This window comes from Coloeus monedula (genome assembly GCF_965178545.1).
Source record: "Coloeus monedula genome assembly, chromosome: 4".
NCBI classification, from domain to species: domain Eukaryota; kingdom Metazoa; phylum Chordata; class Aves; order Passeriformes; family Corvidae; genus Coloeus; species Coloeus monedula.
In genome coordinates, this window is record NC_138784.1 from 8,445,192 (window position 1) to 8,458,823 (window position 13,632).

Below are 13,632 nucleotides of genomic sequence, written 5' to 3' on the forward strand. Positions count from 1 at the left end.
TATCAGGTCAATTCAAAACTTTTCTTTCCTATGTTACCTGCATCCACCCAGGATGCAAAATCTAAATTTAAAATGGCTGCATTTGCTCTCTTTAAATGCTCAGTGTCACCCTAAGCTCTTTGTGAAGAGGACAAAACAAACAAACACACAAGTTGATTTCATGTTATGTGTCTATCCAGCTTTACTTACATTTGCTTGTCTAGGACTTAAACATGTATTTTATATTAGGCACAGACGTGAAGTGGAAAACCTTCCTCATTGTGAGCTCCTGTGAGGACTCAATAATTTGGTCATAGCAGCTTGAACTTGAATGGGGTAACAAGTTGTCCTGAAGTTTCTACTGAAGCTACGCTAATTCCAACAATATAAGTGAGCTTAGTAGAGGCATTTAAATCATCCAAAGTTGCCTTATAGGACGTCCTCAAAATAAAGTGTGGGGAACCAAAACAGGTTATCTGTTACCCTATTTTAATTCTTTGTGCCTACAGGTATAGACCAGATTTTCCCAATTTGCTGAATAACAGTCTTTCTATAGCATTTCTGAGTGGCTTGCCTGGTTGCCAAATTTTACCTTTGAAGGTTTGCTCGCATGTTAAAAACAGTGGAATTTCCTTGAAAATATAAATATAAAATAAGACAACTGAAATTTATGTTCATCTTCATGGGAATATCTGAGAAAACAATTCTCCTGAGGAGGTTTTGTCCACACTTAATTTTTCGGTTAGAGTGTAACGGGAATCCCTGCTCAGCTTTGATATGTGCTGATGAATGTGTCCCACAGAGTGGGTGGGATGGCTTTGCGCATTTGCTGTTTATTGTGTCCTGCTCTAACTGGCTAATTCAAGCTTCTTATGTGCGGATAGTGAGGAGAGCAGCAACCACAGTGAGGTAGCTGAAAGGTTAATCAAGCCTCACCTCAAGTATTCAGCAGAGGGAAATACCAGGGAACAACATTGAAACAGGGCAGGCACAGAGGGATTCCTCCTTGGCTGTAAGTTCCAGCTTGTAGTGATCAGAGACTTCCAGAGCATAGTACTACAGTACTACGGAAATGACTTTCTGTTACTCACCAGTAGCTACTGCTTTCATAAACCCAGACATTTCAATGTTCATGCATTGTGTTGCTACAGCAAGGCTAGTTTCCTGTTCTTTCAACAGTGTTGACTTCACACAAACTTTGTAGAGCAGGAGGAATTAGCTATTCAGAATGTATCTACTTTAGTTTGCTCTGCATGTCAGGGTGAAAAATAGGATTTTTCTTCTAAAATACATTAGTAAAGATTTTATGTTTAAAAAGGCAAGGAAAAGTATAGGGGACCCTCTGCTTTTGTTGATCAGGTAAGTGCACTTAAAATGCGTTAATTAACAGTCCTAAATTCCAACAAAGAAATTAATAATTGACTCTATGGGCCAAGCAGCATCACTGTCCTGTGCTGTATGTTCAGCAAGCTCTGATAAACCCCTGTTGCTGCATCTGATTGCCTCTATCATCAAGGAAGGTCACAGCTTGAGCTGCAACACAGCACACAGAGTTGACCTTGACTAGCTATTGACAGTTGTTCTATCTGATTGGTTTTAAAATCTAAAATTAAATATCTTTTGTGAGAAGACAGGAAATGTTTTCTTTTTTCTATCTAATGCCATAGATGGGGAAAGGGGACAGAGAAAATGTTCAGAATTGCTACAACTGTACAACTTTTGCTTGTTAAATTATCATAGTCATTTCAGAGTGCGTTCCTTTTGGTCTTTCTGCTTGTCTGTGCTGTGTATGCGTGACCAGGGAGGAGAAATGCGTTCTAAACCAAATCTCCATGTGCCTCAGCCGGGAGAAAATGAAAGGGAGAGGAAAAGCAAAGAGAGAGAAAGATTATCAGCAAAGAATACTTAATGACATTTCAGTACAATGTGTGAAGGCCTTATGTGGGAAATTGTCTGCTGTCTAGAAGTGAGTCACTGGGTGTGTAACAGGTTGCAGTAACTGATCATGTATCCTACAGTGAGAAGTTCTTCTCCCTGGCACTATGTTTACCAGAATAGATCTCTCTGGAATCTGACATTGCTGCGATATGACTGAGATCTGTGAATCATTTTCAGAAACTGTACTGAGCACTGTAGAAATGCTCTGTCCTGCTCATCACTTAAGCAGAGAGAGTAAGAAAATATCTCCTTTCAAATTGCCTGTTGTTGCTGTGACCCAGCCCACTGCTGGGCTGGGACAGGGGAATGTCAATCAATTCAGGGCACTCCCTTGGGTAGAATTTCCTCCCCCAGGACAGTGACAATGAGGGTGGGTTGATGGACAGCACAGAGACCTAAGCCACGTCCCTCTGGGTGGCACCCAGGTCCAAACCGCCTCCCTCTGTTTGGGAAAATTCTCTGTTACTCGGTTGTTCACTGGTTCTTTGTTGTAACTCCCGCCTCCTGGTTTCCCGCAGTGGTTCTTGTTGAATTGTATCTTCCCCCTGGCTTGTATCTCATTGGTTGCCTTCCCTCCCCCCAAGGTTTTCAAACCCCCTATAAAACTGAGGGAAAAGCCTCTCGGCACCATTATTATTATTAGCCTGGTTATCTCTGACAGTAAACTTGTTGGAAGCCAGACCAGAAGCTCCTCTCTTTGCCTCCAGAGTAACGTGAGCCCAGACTGATTTACCAAAATATGAATATCGATCTAATATCGGTATCCAACTGAGACGGACAAAAACTGTCTAACAGTTTAGAATTAGAAAGCGTATGTTTTATTTGGCACCAGGCACTGTGTGGGATAGCTCCCTAAGACGCAGGGCCCCGATACAAGCGAACACGACGCTTTTTATTTCCAAATATTATGAATATCCAAAACACAAATGCATATTCATAACATTAATACCTCCCATTCTCCACTTCATATAGAAATGAGCTTAAATGTCATTAAGAATGCACAGTGTGTCCCCTGAATTGAGTCGGTGGTCTTGAATTGGGTCAGTGGTCCCAATAAAGATGAAGTAACTCATCTTCCTCATTTTGACCTTTTTGCCTTTTTGAACTTTAACAATCCTAATTTAGTGACCTCTAAGTTTCCTCTTGCGTGACTTTTGAACAGGTTCCCACAAAGGGAGGAAATTGGTAATTGTCCTTGTTCCCTACACCAACTTATCAATGTTTCTATTCCTCGTTTTAAGCATAGCTAAACAAACATACAGATCATCAGTTATTTGGTAATCAGTTACTAACATCTTAAAACCCATTTAAGGTCCAACTCTCTTAACTATTTTAATTAACTCTAGCTGGGCCCGAATTCCTTCTTACTCTAACTTATTTCAATACAGCTAGCCTCTACCTAAAATGTGCCTCAGCAGGGAGAAAATGAAGTTTTTTCTAAATCTATGTTTCAAGAACACCGGGTACCTGAAGTGCCTCCTTTGTGGAGGAGCCAGCACACACGCCCAGCCAGCGCTTTTCTGCTAAGCCAGTCCAGAAAGACGTCACAGAAATAACACTGCATCTCCTCTGACTGAGGACACTCCAGAGGTTGTGGAAATGAGCCAGGGACAGCGTTAGCCTGTAGCACTGCCTGAGTGATAGTTTGCGTTATCTATCGCAGCTCATACCACCATCCTGGACCAGGCAGGAGAAACATGGATTGTTTGGCAGGATCCAAAGAGAGAGGACAAAGGTGTCATTTTATTGACCTTTGAGCTGGTCTGATTTACATTAGCTGAGGTAATGTCCCGATCATTTTATCTCACTTTAGGTCCAGTAAAGTGAAAGCTGTGTCCCACAATGTGAAATGCTCTGAAAATACACATTCCAGCTCACCCCAGTGCTGCAGACACAGAGCAATCCTTTGCATGACTGTAGGGGAATATCCTACTCTATTTTAAAATACCATTTTTCTTGAGAACCTTGTTCATTTTACTGAGAACAGAAACTTTCCTTCAAAGGAAACTGGAATCCTGTAGAAAATGTTAGAAGTGCAGAAACTGTGCAACTGTACCTTTTTTCCCTAGAAAAAGGAAATGTGATGTGTAGGGTTTATTATTACAAATTATAGCCTGGTTATTTGTTTCACTTCTCTGACAGATATACTAGTTCTCAACAGGAGCAAGTGCTGTAAATAATCTGTTTGCTATTTATACACTGAAATAGGAAACACATTTATGGGTAACAACAATAATTAGAGAGCATTTGAAAAAAGCCACTAGGTTGCTATTTGGTGCCTCTGGAGTGAGCAGCTGTAAAAAAGCAAATGCAATCAGTGCAACTTTAGAGAGGCTGAGAATGGGTTCCAGGAGCTTAAATTGTTAATAATAAAGATGTAACAGCTTCCAAGCATATTAAAGTCTTGATGATGTTCCCATTTAAGTGAGTTAGGCTTTTGACAAATTTTAATAAAAGCTGCCTTAAGTGTTTAGGCTACTGATTTAGATACATGAAGTAAAATCCTTTGACACACAAGGAGTACGTTAGAACTATTAGAAAAGCTAAAATTAATGTGCGTTTTTTCCCCCTTGCCTTGATTTGCTGCAGGCTTTTCCTCACTGGCATCTGGACCGTTGGCCTCAGTACTGACCTCATCTTCCACCCCCTTTTTTTCTTCAGTCCCTTACTGGGAGATACAATTTCACTGAGGATTTCAACTTTGCTTGCTGTACAAAGTGCCCCTAGAACTTCCTTCCTGGTTTTGTTTATTAGCAAGACTAGTTTATTAATGGGGCTGCACAGTCACTGTGTGTTTTATGTTGCTGCTCTGAGGACTATGTCATGAACTTGGTCCTGGTGGCAGGAGCTTCTCTCATTAGTGAGTTGTTTTTTTTTGTGGAGCACTCATAGCCTCTGGTTTAGCTCTCAGAGGTCTGTGATAATGGGGAACATTTAGGTGGGACTTGGTCTTGCAAGTCAGGTCATAGATATTTCTTCTGGCCATTATCATGTCATTATGATGCTGCAGAGAATCATTGCTCCAACAGATCCAGTACTGTTTTGTATTGAAATTCATGGTGCCTTGCCAATGTGTAAGAACAAGAAGTTGGATAGTTTCATCTAAAGATTATACTTGCAAGCAGCAGCAAATAATGAGAATTTCTAATGTATAAAAGACCATACTTTAAGATTATCTGAATTAAATTCATTCCTTGCTGTTAGTCTTCTCTTCCCTGTGAGTGTGCTACATACATTGTAGAATTTATTTGGTCAGATGTCTGAGATTGTCGCATTGTGAACATGGTTTGTTAAATTTGGCTGTATTTTTAAAGCAAAATTTCTGTGTTTGTTTACAGCAAGGAAAATTCCCCTTTCCTAAATGGTTCATGTTACATACAGCGGTGTCCACAAAGTGGTATTAACCCATACATAGATCATCATTGAATTTTATACACTTTAGATTCTGGTATGGGTATTTTATTGAAAAAGAACAGTCAGTGGAGTGATTTTTAGTAAGGCTTACAGAAGAGCTTTGGGCTTATGTCATCCAAATTTGACAGAGGAGTAGAGCTCTCTGAAATACTGCAAACTTTTGAAAATCATTTCTTGAAAGGATAGAAACTGTAGCAGGAATTCAGTTTTCTCTTGCATTTGGTATGTTGGTGCATCAGTTAGCATTTAGATGGTGATTAGTTATGAGCTACTCCTTACCTTATGAGGAAAGTGGTGAGGGGAAGATAATGAGAATACTCTGTAAGTGAAGTGAGGTTGTAGATGATATAAGGAAATAATCTTGGATTACCAAGATGTGGAAAGAGGTAGGACAAAGGACAGAAATTCATAGCAACAAAGAACAACTTCATTAGTTCTGCAGCTTCCTTTAAAACAGCAGATTGGTCTAGTATTTAAAATAGTAGAGAGAGCTCTGGGAGGTATATCAACGTGTTTATTACAATGACATAGCAACTTGCAGTGTTTTCTATAGTGCATGGGGAAGTGATGTACAAACTGTAGTATGGGAGAATCTGGATAACATAATAGAGACACAGACTTTAGTGCCTGGGAAGAGGATAGATGGTGGAAACAGGAAAGAAGTAGACTAGGACTGGGTGGGCAATGCAGCTGTAACTGGGAGAGACTGTACTGGTCAAGGACAGACAGCATTGTGTCCCTGGAGTGATGAATGGAGTCAAAATGTTTGATGGCTGAATAACCAAATAGCATGAAGTTAATTCCCATGTCAGTTTATGAGTAAGAGAGGCAAAACCACAGGGTGATTCAGTATCTAAATCATGATCCTGCTCTGAGTCTCCTGTTGGAGGATCCCCCCACTGCCTCTGTATGCGAAGCTGAGAGTGACCAACTTCCTGAGCATGGGGACCCAAAGTTAACCAATCTACTTACCATCTTCTAACTCCATTGACAAGCATAGGGAAAACAAATATGGGGGAGAGAGATTTGACAATTTCCCCATCCTTCCATGCTGACTTATATTGCTGTACCATTCCTTTTGAACTAGTTTTTATGTGTAGTGTAAACACAAAATGTAATACTAGACTGCTCTTTCCATGCAATGATGTTACAGAAGTTGTATCAAATACAATTACAGTTATTATCAGTTAGTTTATACTGATAAAGTAATTAGTAAGCCTAGACAGAAAGAGAAGAAATCACAGTACTTGGAAAAGAAAAAGGCCTTAAGAATCATTCTCTTCTGCAGGTGCAACTTCAGCTGGTAGTACTAAGTCTACTTTAAAATCTGAGGCTGGTCTGTTATTTTGTTGTGGATTACTATAAAGAGTAGCAGAATGCTCAGCAGATACTGACCATCTCTTTTGCCAAACTGCCGAAATATTTTTTTATTTTTTAAATAAGGAAGATAATTACAGAATTTTCTGTTTTGTCTAGATCAAAAAAATGTTTGATTTTTTTGCCTCAACTGTTCACTCATGAAAGAAAAAGAAATCTAATTTCATGGAAGTAATTCAAAGCATTAATAATCTCACTGCATTGCTTTGCCTTCAAAATAAATACTACAATATCCTTTTAATTATACATACATTGTGGCTTAAAAAGAAACAAATGACAAAGAAAAATCTGCATGATAAAAGTCTCCTAAACTTGCAGCATCCCTTGATCAAGACTTAATGTGAAGCATTTGCTGTTAACTCCTTCCTTGCCTGCTTTTAATCTGCCTGGAAACCCTGTTCCACCAACAGTGTCCAAACAAACCAGTCGGAGTTGCCACCATCAGCCTGTTGTGGTTAAACACAGCTCAGCTGGGACATGCCAGTGGAGGGGAACTAAACTAAAGGAAAACCAGTCTCAAGTAGGGAGAAGGTTAGCTTGGAACATAATTCTGATGTTCTGTCTTTGCTTCCCTTTCAGCCCAGCAAATAGCACTTATTTATTTCTGGGCACTGGGGCAGTTATACAGCTTTCCTAGCAAGAAATAAGTGTTTAGGAATGGCTCTTTGAATAGAAACCCAAGTTATTTGTTTCTATTTTTCATTCAGTGCCTGTTAGAGTTCTAAAGGTACAGGTGCCTTCATTTGTGAAGTTTAATGTATCTGTGCTCTCAGATTTCTCTCAGGTTTTTGCTCAGACTGTTCTGTCTTACTTTTGAGTCTTTGTCTATAAATGTCATTATAAGGATGTTACTTTTTTTTCCCCCCTCCCTGACAGTATCGAGGACAAAAACAAAGACGAACTAATTCCCCAGTAATGAAGGAAATTTTATCCTATCTAAAAAGTAAAGGTGAGTTCTGTATCAAAAGAGGATGGTTTTTTCTGAACAAGAACAATAGTATGAAACTATTTAACACTCAGTGCCTGATACAGCGAAGATTACAACTACACAGGATATGTTTATATCCTGAGAACTGGAGTGGCAATTGGGTGCTGCCATGAGAGGATGGAAAATAATTATTGTTGGATTACTGTCTGATAAAAATATTGTCTGATACTGTCTTATTAAAAAAAAAAAAAAAAAACAAAACACAATTTTTTTCTCTTAGGATTGGTTAGGAAACAGCAAATCTGAGCAGCGTCTTGAAATATGCATTGTAAACCCATATAATAGTGTTTGAATTAAGTACAATGTCCAATAAAAATCAATGTATTCTAGTTTTTGCTTTCAGTATTCAAACAATGTGTGTCTTCGTATGGGTTCATTTTAACTATTTCCACCAAGGTTTGGCCTGAGTTTGAGTTTATTTAAACCCTAAATGATAAATTACAAACATTTTTTAAAACTTGTGCTGAGTAGGCTTCTCAATTGTCAAGACAAAAGGAGGCAGGCAAGAAAAACATTGCTTCTCAACTCTATTGCTGATTTTCAAGAGAAAGCCTGACTTCCATTAGGTCAGTGCAAAACAGTACGTATTTAACTGAGGACAGACAACACTGATATTTGCCCTCATTGCTAGGCTATGCTCCTTTGTATTTTAGTTTATCTCACGGTAAATAAGAACATTAAAAAACTCACCACTATTTTTTGTTGTATTTTTCGTATTTTTGTTGTATATTTCATATTTTTTCATACCTTAAATGTACCTGATTAATGATGGGTATGGGAGAATAAGAGAGATATCCACTGCACCTTAGAGTGTACAAGTAGTGGAGCATCTGTAGGGATGCTTGTGTGCAAAACAGCTGGCTCCTTGCCCCTAAAAATTGCTGATTTAACTTCAAAATACCTGCAGTAGCCAATGCCGAGTGCTGCAGTGGGGCCAGTTGTGCTATTAAAGGTGAAGAGTGCTGTAGTAGGTGAAGAGTTCCTAACAGACCTTTTTGAACACCTCACGGTCCAAATTCAGGATTTCCACACAGACCCGTAAAGGTCTTTGGATGTGCTGTTTCCAGAGTGGTGGTGATTATGAAAACTTTGCAGGTGTAGCTTGTACCAAATATTATGGTTGAATACAGGGAATGTAAATAGTTCACTACTAAGAATGTTGAATGCAAATGAGTGGCATTCCTGTGATAATCGTAAGTGGATAATTAGAGCTTGTGGCATATATCAGTGCATGCCCCATCTGCAGACGAAAGCCAGATTTTTTTTGTGCTCTAAATTGTTATGAAACAATCATCCTTCCATATACTTAGCTTATCTTAATAGGCAAATACCTCTTCCTCACTGATCGCTTAAGTCAAGAGAGCTATAATGAGGGTGACTGTGGCACTAACATTATTATCTGTTACAGCTGTTAATACTTAGAAATTGAGTGAGAATAAAGCCACTAAAATGCTAATTAAATTAAAATTTTGCCTGTGCATATGAGGAAGGCTTTGCATTCTGGTACTTTCTTGGGCCCATTTAAATATTTTAAAGGCACAGAAGGCCATCATTATGTTGTGTTAGTGGCCAATAACTAATTATTCTTGCACTGATCTGACACAAACCCTCTATGTCTTGCTTTTGTTTTTTCTGGGTGTTTTGTCTCATCACTTCTGCACCAGTTTCATACTATTCTCCCTCAACAATTGCTGAGTCAGCTCAGATATGCACAGTTTTCTGAAGCAGCAACACCAATGTGCCGTAGAGGAAAAAAAAGCAAGTTATGATGGTTATGGTTAAAAAAACCCTAGGGTTGGCTCATCTTCATCACTGCATAATTTCTCCTTGATGAAATGTTTGTCATTCTGAAAGCAGTAATCATCCTTGAGTTTTCTCCAAACCTTGTACACTTTTGGCTAAAATTTCATCTATTCAGTGCAGTAACAGCACAGCTCGTAAGGGATGGACTCCTACATGATAAGACTTCTTGTCCTACTTTGTGCATCTTCAGAAGTCAGTGGTGGTGTAGTGCTGGCCACTGATACACAGTCCCGTCAAAACATTTCTTAGCTGAACTATGTAATTTTTCCCCAGCTCTCAATCCCCCTGTGTCCTCAGGAAGGAAAATCCAGGGCTCTGTCAACATTGTTATTTTCCAGCCAAGCCCAGGTTTGCTCAGAGGTGTCATATTCCCTATCATAAAGAGATTTCCACAAACCAGATTTCTAAAGAGAGATGCCTTATCAGGTAGAGTGTTTTTTGACATTCTCAGCCAACTGATGCTTGAAAGCAAGTACCTGCCATGCCAAGGCAAGTAGTAGGTGATAGACATGCATTTTTTTACACTTGATTGTAGGTGTGCAGGTATCTGTTGTACCTGCTGTCTGCTGTGATTTTAACTCTCTCTATAAATCTGGAATATCTCAGTTGTGCCGTCTCCAGCAAGTGCTGGCCCTGTGGGTTGCTGACAGCCCTGGGAGGGTGATTGCTAGTGTTTTTTGCACTCCAGACATGACCATAAGCACAATAAAAGCTTTGTCTTCTGGAAGTGACAAAAATTCACTGTCACTGTCCTGTTTCATTTGATTTTGGCAGAGTTTTCAGCCTTGCAGAGTTAACAGAGTTTGGTTTTCACCCAAAGTGCAGTAGTGACACTCTTTCTTCCATTGCTACATTTTCACATCTATGTACTTGAAATCAATTTTGTGTAGGATCACAGAAGCTTCTGCAAAATCCTGTTTCATCAACAGAGTAGGATTTCTTGAAATATCAGTGATCCTGTGGCATCCTTTAAGTCCATTCTGCACTGCTCAGATTCTTATTTCTTGAGCAGCTCTGCTGCAGGAGCTGTGCTGCTATTCAGACTAGGCACCTGCAGCGGTGTGTCCAGGCTAAGGAAGCTCTAAGTCCCTAAAGTTCACCCGACCTTTTTCACCTTACTGATTCCAGTCCCTTTGACAGATTTCATGGGGTCACGGTCTTCCTCCTTGATGTTTAAATTTTGTGCCTCAGTTCCAGACACCTCTATTTGCAGCAGCTCCTCCCAGTGTGGAGGCACTGTCACCTGTACAAATGAGCCAAAATTTCCCTTCTTGGATCCAGTTTACATTTATCAGACATTTACATTCATCTGACTGCATAGTTAGATAGCTCTTTGTGAGCAAGATGGCTCTCACTGGATCCAGGTAGTAAGTCCCTCAGTACGTTTACAGAGACTAAAGAATTTGCTGTTTGCAGAGATTCATCTACATCTACTTGTATTTTAGAAACAAGAACTATTATAGCTCACACCTCAGACAGTATTACAATAAACACAATAAGCTGAAGTTTCTTAATTTCTGTAATTATCAGGTTGTTTTTTTCAAGAAGGGAATAAAATGTAGCCATTTCACCACTTTCATTCCAGTTGCACTTTAGAGTGAAAAACGTTTTTAATACTGAATTTTAAAATTCCTGATTTCGGTTTTTGTAACCTTCACAGAGAAGAACTGGTTTCCTAAAATGAGTTTGGAGTACCTGAAAGAATCATCAGCTCATTAAGACTAAACCTCAGAGCATCTTCTGGACCAAACCAGAGACATGCTCTTAATTTCAGAAAGAAGGGTGTGGTATCATCCCGAACACACGTGATAATTTAGTCAGGCCAAACACGCTTAACAGCACATTTCTAACTTGATCTTCATAGTAACCAGCTGTCTCGGTTTTGAAAGACAGGTGTCTGCTAAGGAAGGCAGAAGCCCCCCTTGAAGTGGCAGATATAACCCCTTTTCCCTCCAAGTTATTATATTTTGAAATCAAGGGCCTTTAGGCAAAGATGTGGGAAATAGGAATAACAGTTCTTTACTATATATATATATATGTATATAACCAGTCAAACAAAACAACAACAACTATGGCAGTAACAGCACACACAAACCCAGTCCCAGCCTTCTCGGCTGTCGGGCCCTTTCCCCTCGGGTGCAGTTCCGCTCGCAGCCGGCAGGGGCGCTGGCGGCTCCCGGTGAGCAGGGCAGGTGCGATGGTTCCCCCGCGGCTGCAGGGGGCGCTCCGGAGCGAGCTCGGGAAACACGCGGCAATGGCGGCCTGGGATCCCGGGAAGGGATGGGACAAAGGCTCCACAAACCCCTGGGCAGCCGATCCCGGACTCTCAGGAACAGCAGGCTGGAACGACAGGTTGGAGCGGCAGGCTAGAACGGCAGGCTGGAGCAGCAGGCACAAACACAAATCCCGGGTGGCAGACGAGATGTATCCAAAAGGGGAATCCCCCGGAGGTCCACGCAGGCAGGGCGAGCAGGGCTACAACGCAGTGAAAGCTCGAAGCAGCAGCAGCGGGGCAGGGCGGCCACAGCCTGGCCTCCAGCAGGGCAGGGAAAGCGGCTTTTGGGGTCCCGGCGTTGTTTCCAGAAGAAAGAAAGAACGGCCGAAAAAAAAAAAAAAAAGCAGCAGCTCCTTTCTTTGCAGCTTCTCTCTCCCAACGCTGAGAGCGAACTGACCCCACACCCAGGTGTAGACAAAGGAGTAGCCAGGCCCGCCCCACTCCCCTTTTTGTCTTTCTTAAGTACAGCTATTTGTCCCCTAGCAACATGCATATGGGAGAAAATTCCTTTAACAGGAAAAAAACTAAAACTAAACTAAAACCCCAACACCAGCAAATAGAAGACATTTTTTTTTCTATGCACAGCCTCAAAACTCTCTGGTTTATAAATGCAAGGCTTGACTTGCACTAAATAAAGCTTTTTTGTGTGTGTACTACCTATGCCCTGAGAAATTACATTGCTTAATTTAATAACCACTCTCTTGTCAGAACAGTTTCTAAGTGTTTCTGGGGCAATCCTGATGCTTCACTCACAGGTCCTTTTCTCCAAGGAGCCAAACTTAGCCACAGGGTGGTCATTTTCATTCTCTGGTTAATATGTCTCCACGTGTCCTCACAATCTCTTCTGTGCCAAAGTGAGACTGTAAAAGGACTGCCCTTTATGACCGTTTTGGTAACCAGTGATATGAGTAATGCCGTGCTATGGAGGATAAAACTGCATGACAAAATCCATATTTTGTTTGCAAACCCCCCAACATCTGGAGGTCAGGCATCAGCTTTTGAGGGAATTTTTATTTGATTCAATACATTTATAAACTGCACTGTTCAGACCTGCTTGAAGATGTCAAATAGGTTACAAAGGGCAGGGATGTCACTCAAGCGTATTTGAAACATTAGTACACTGTCATTTGTGCTTGTTTTATGCAAAATACAACTTTGAAATATATAGGTAGGATTATTATTATTAATGTATTTTATGTTTTAGAGAGTATCCTCAAAGGTATAAACAACATGCTTATTCATGCTTTAAAAGATTTAAAACCAAAGTAACCTGCTGTGATTATTGCTAAAATTTCTGAAATTAGATAACATTTGTGTTCTATAGAGTGGCCATATAAGGAAACATCTACAGGTAAATTGCATAGAGAACTGATTACTAACGAGTTCATGTGAGATCAACAGCAGCTCAGAAATGATGGAACAATGAACTCACAGTGAAAGAATTGCACTGGGGAATTGTAAAGCAGAAAAGAAAACTGGTCCCTATAGGAAAATTATCTCACAGTAGCTCCCATGGCTGAGTCATTTTTACCCCACCTATATTTTTGACTGGAAGTGCTTTGCAGCATAAAGTTTTTGTTCTCTGTTGTTTTGTGGTACCACAGGAGAGTCCTGGGCAATGGCTCAAATGGCTAAATGAAATGGTAATAACCATGTAATAGAAGTTTAATGATAAAGTAATAAATGTCCTATTGTATGATTATAGTGACAAGGAAAGCTGTCCTTTATCTGTTCAGTAGAAGAAGCAGTGGCAAACAATGGTTAATCTTTCCTCCTCCTCCCTTCCATGAATCACAACAAATCTTGCTGATGGAGAAAAGTCTGGTTTCATTTTTTTAATGGTGGTGGTAGTCAGAAT

At 40.2% G+C, this 13,632-nt stretch overlaps 1 protein-coding gene across 1 annotated transcript in view; it reads left to right on the forward strand.

The window, feature by feature from the left end:
- Positions 1-13,632, forward strand: part of ARHGAP8 (Rho GTPase activating protein 8) — a gene marked incomplete at its 5' end in the record, with an annotated part of 68,286 nt that overhangs the window by 27,296 nt on the left and 27,358 nt on the right. The window contains 2 exon segments of the mRNA XM_082280266.1: positions 7,585-7,613; positions 7,616-7,657. Of these exon segments, the coding sequence (XP_082136392.1) occupies positions 7,585-7,613; positions 7,616-7,657 (71 nt within the window).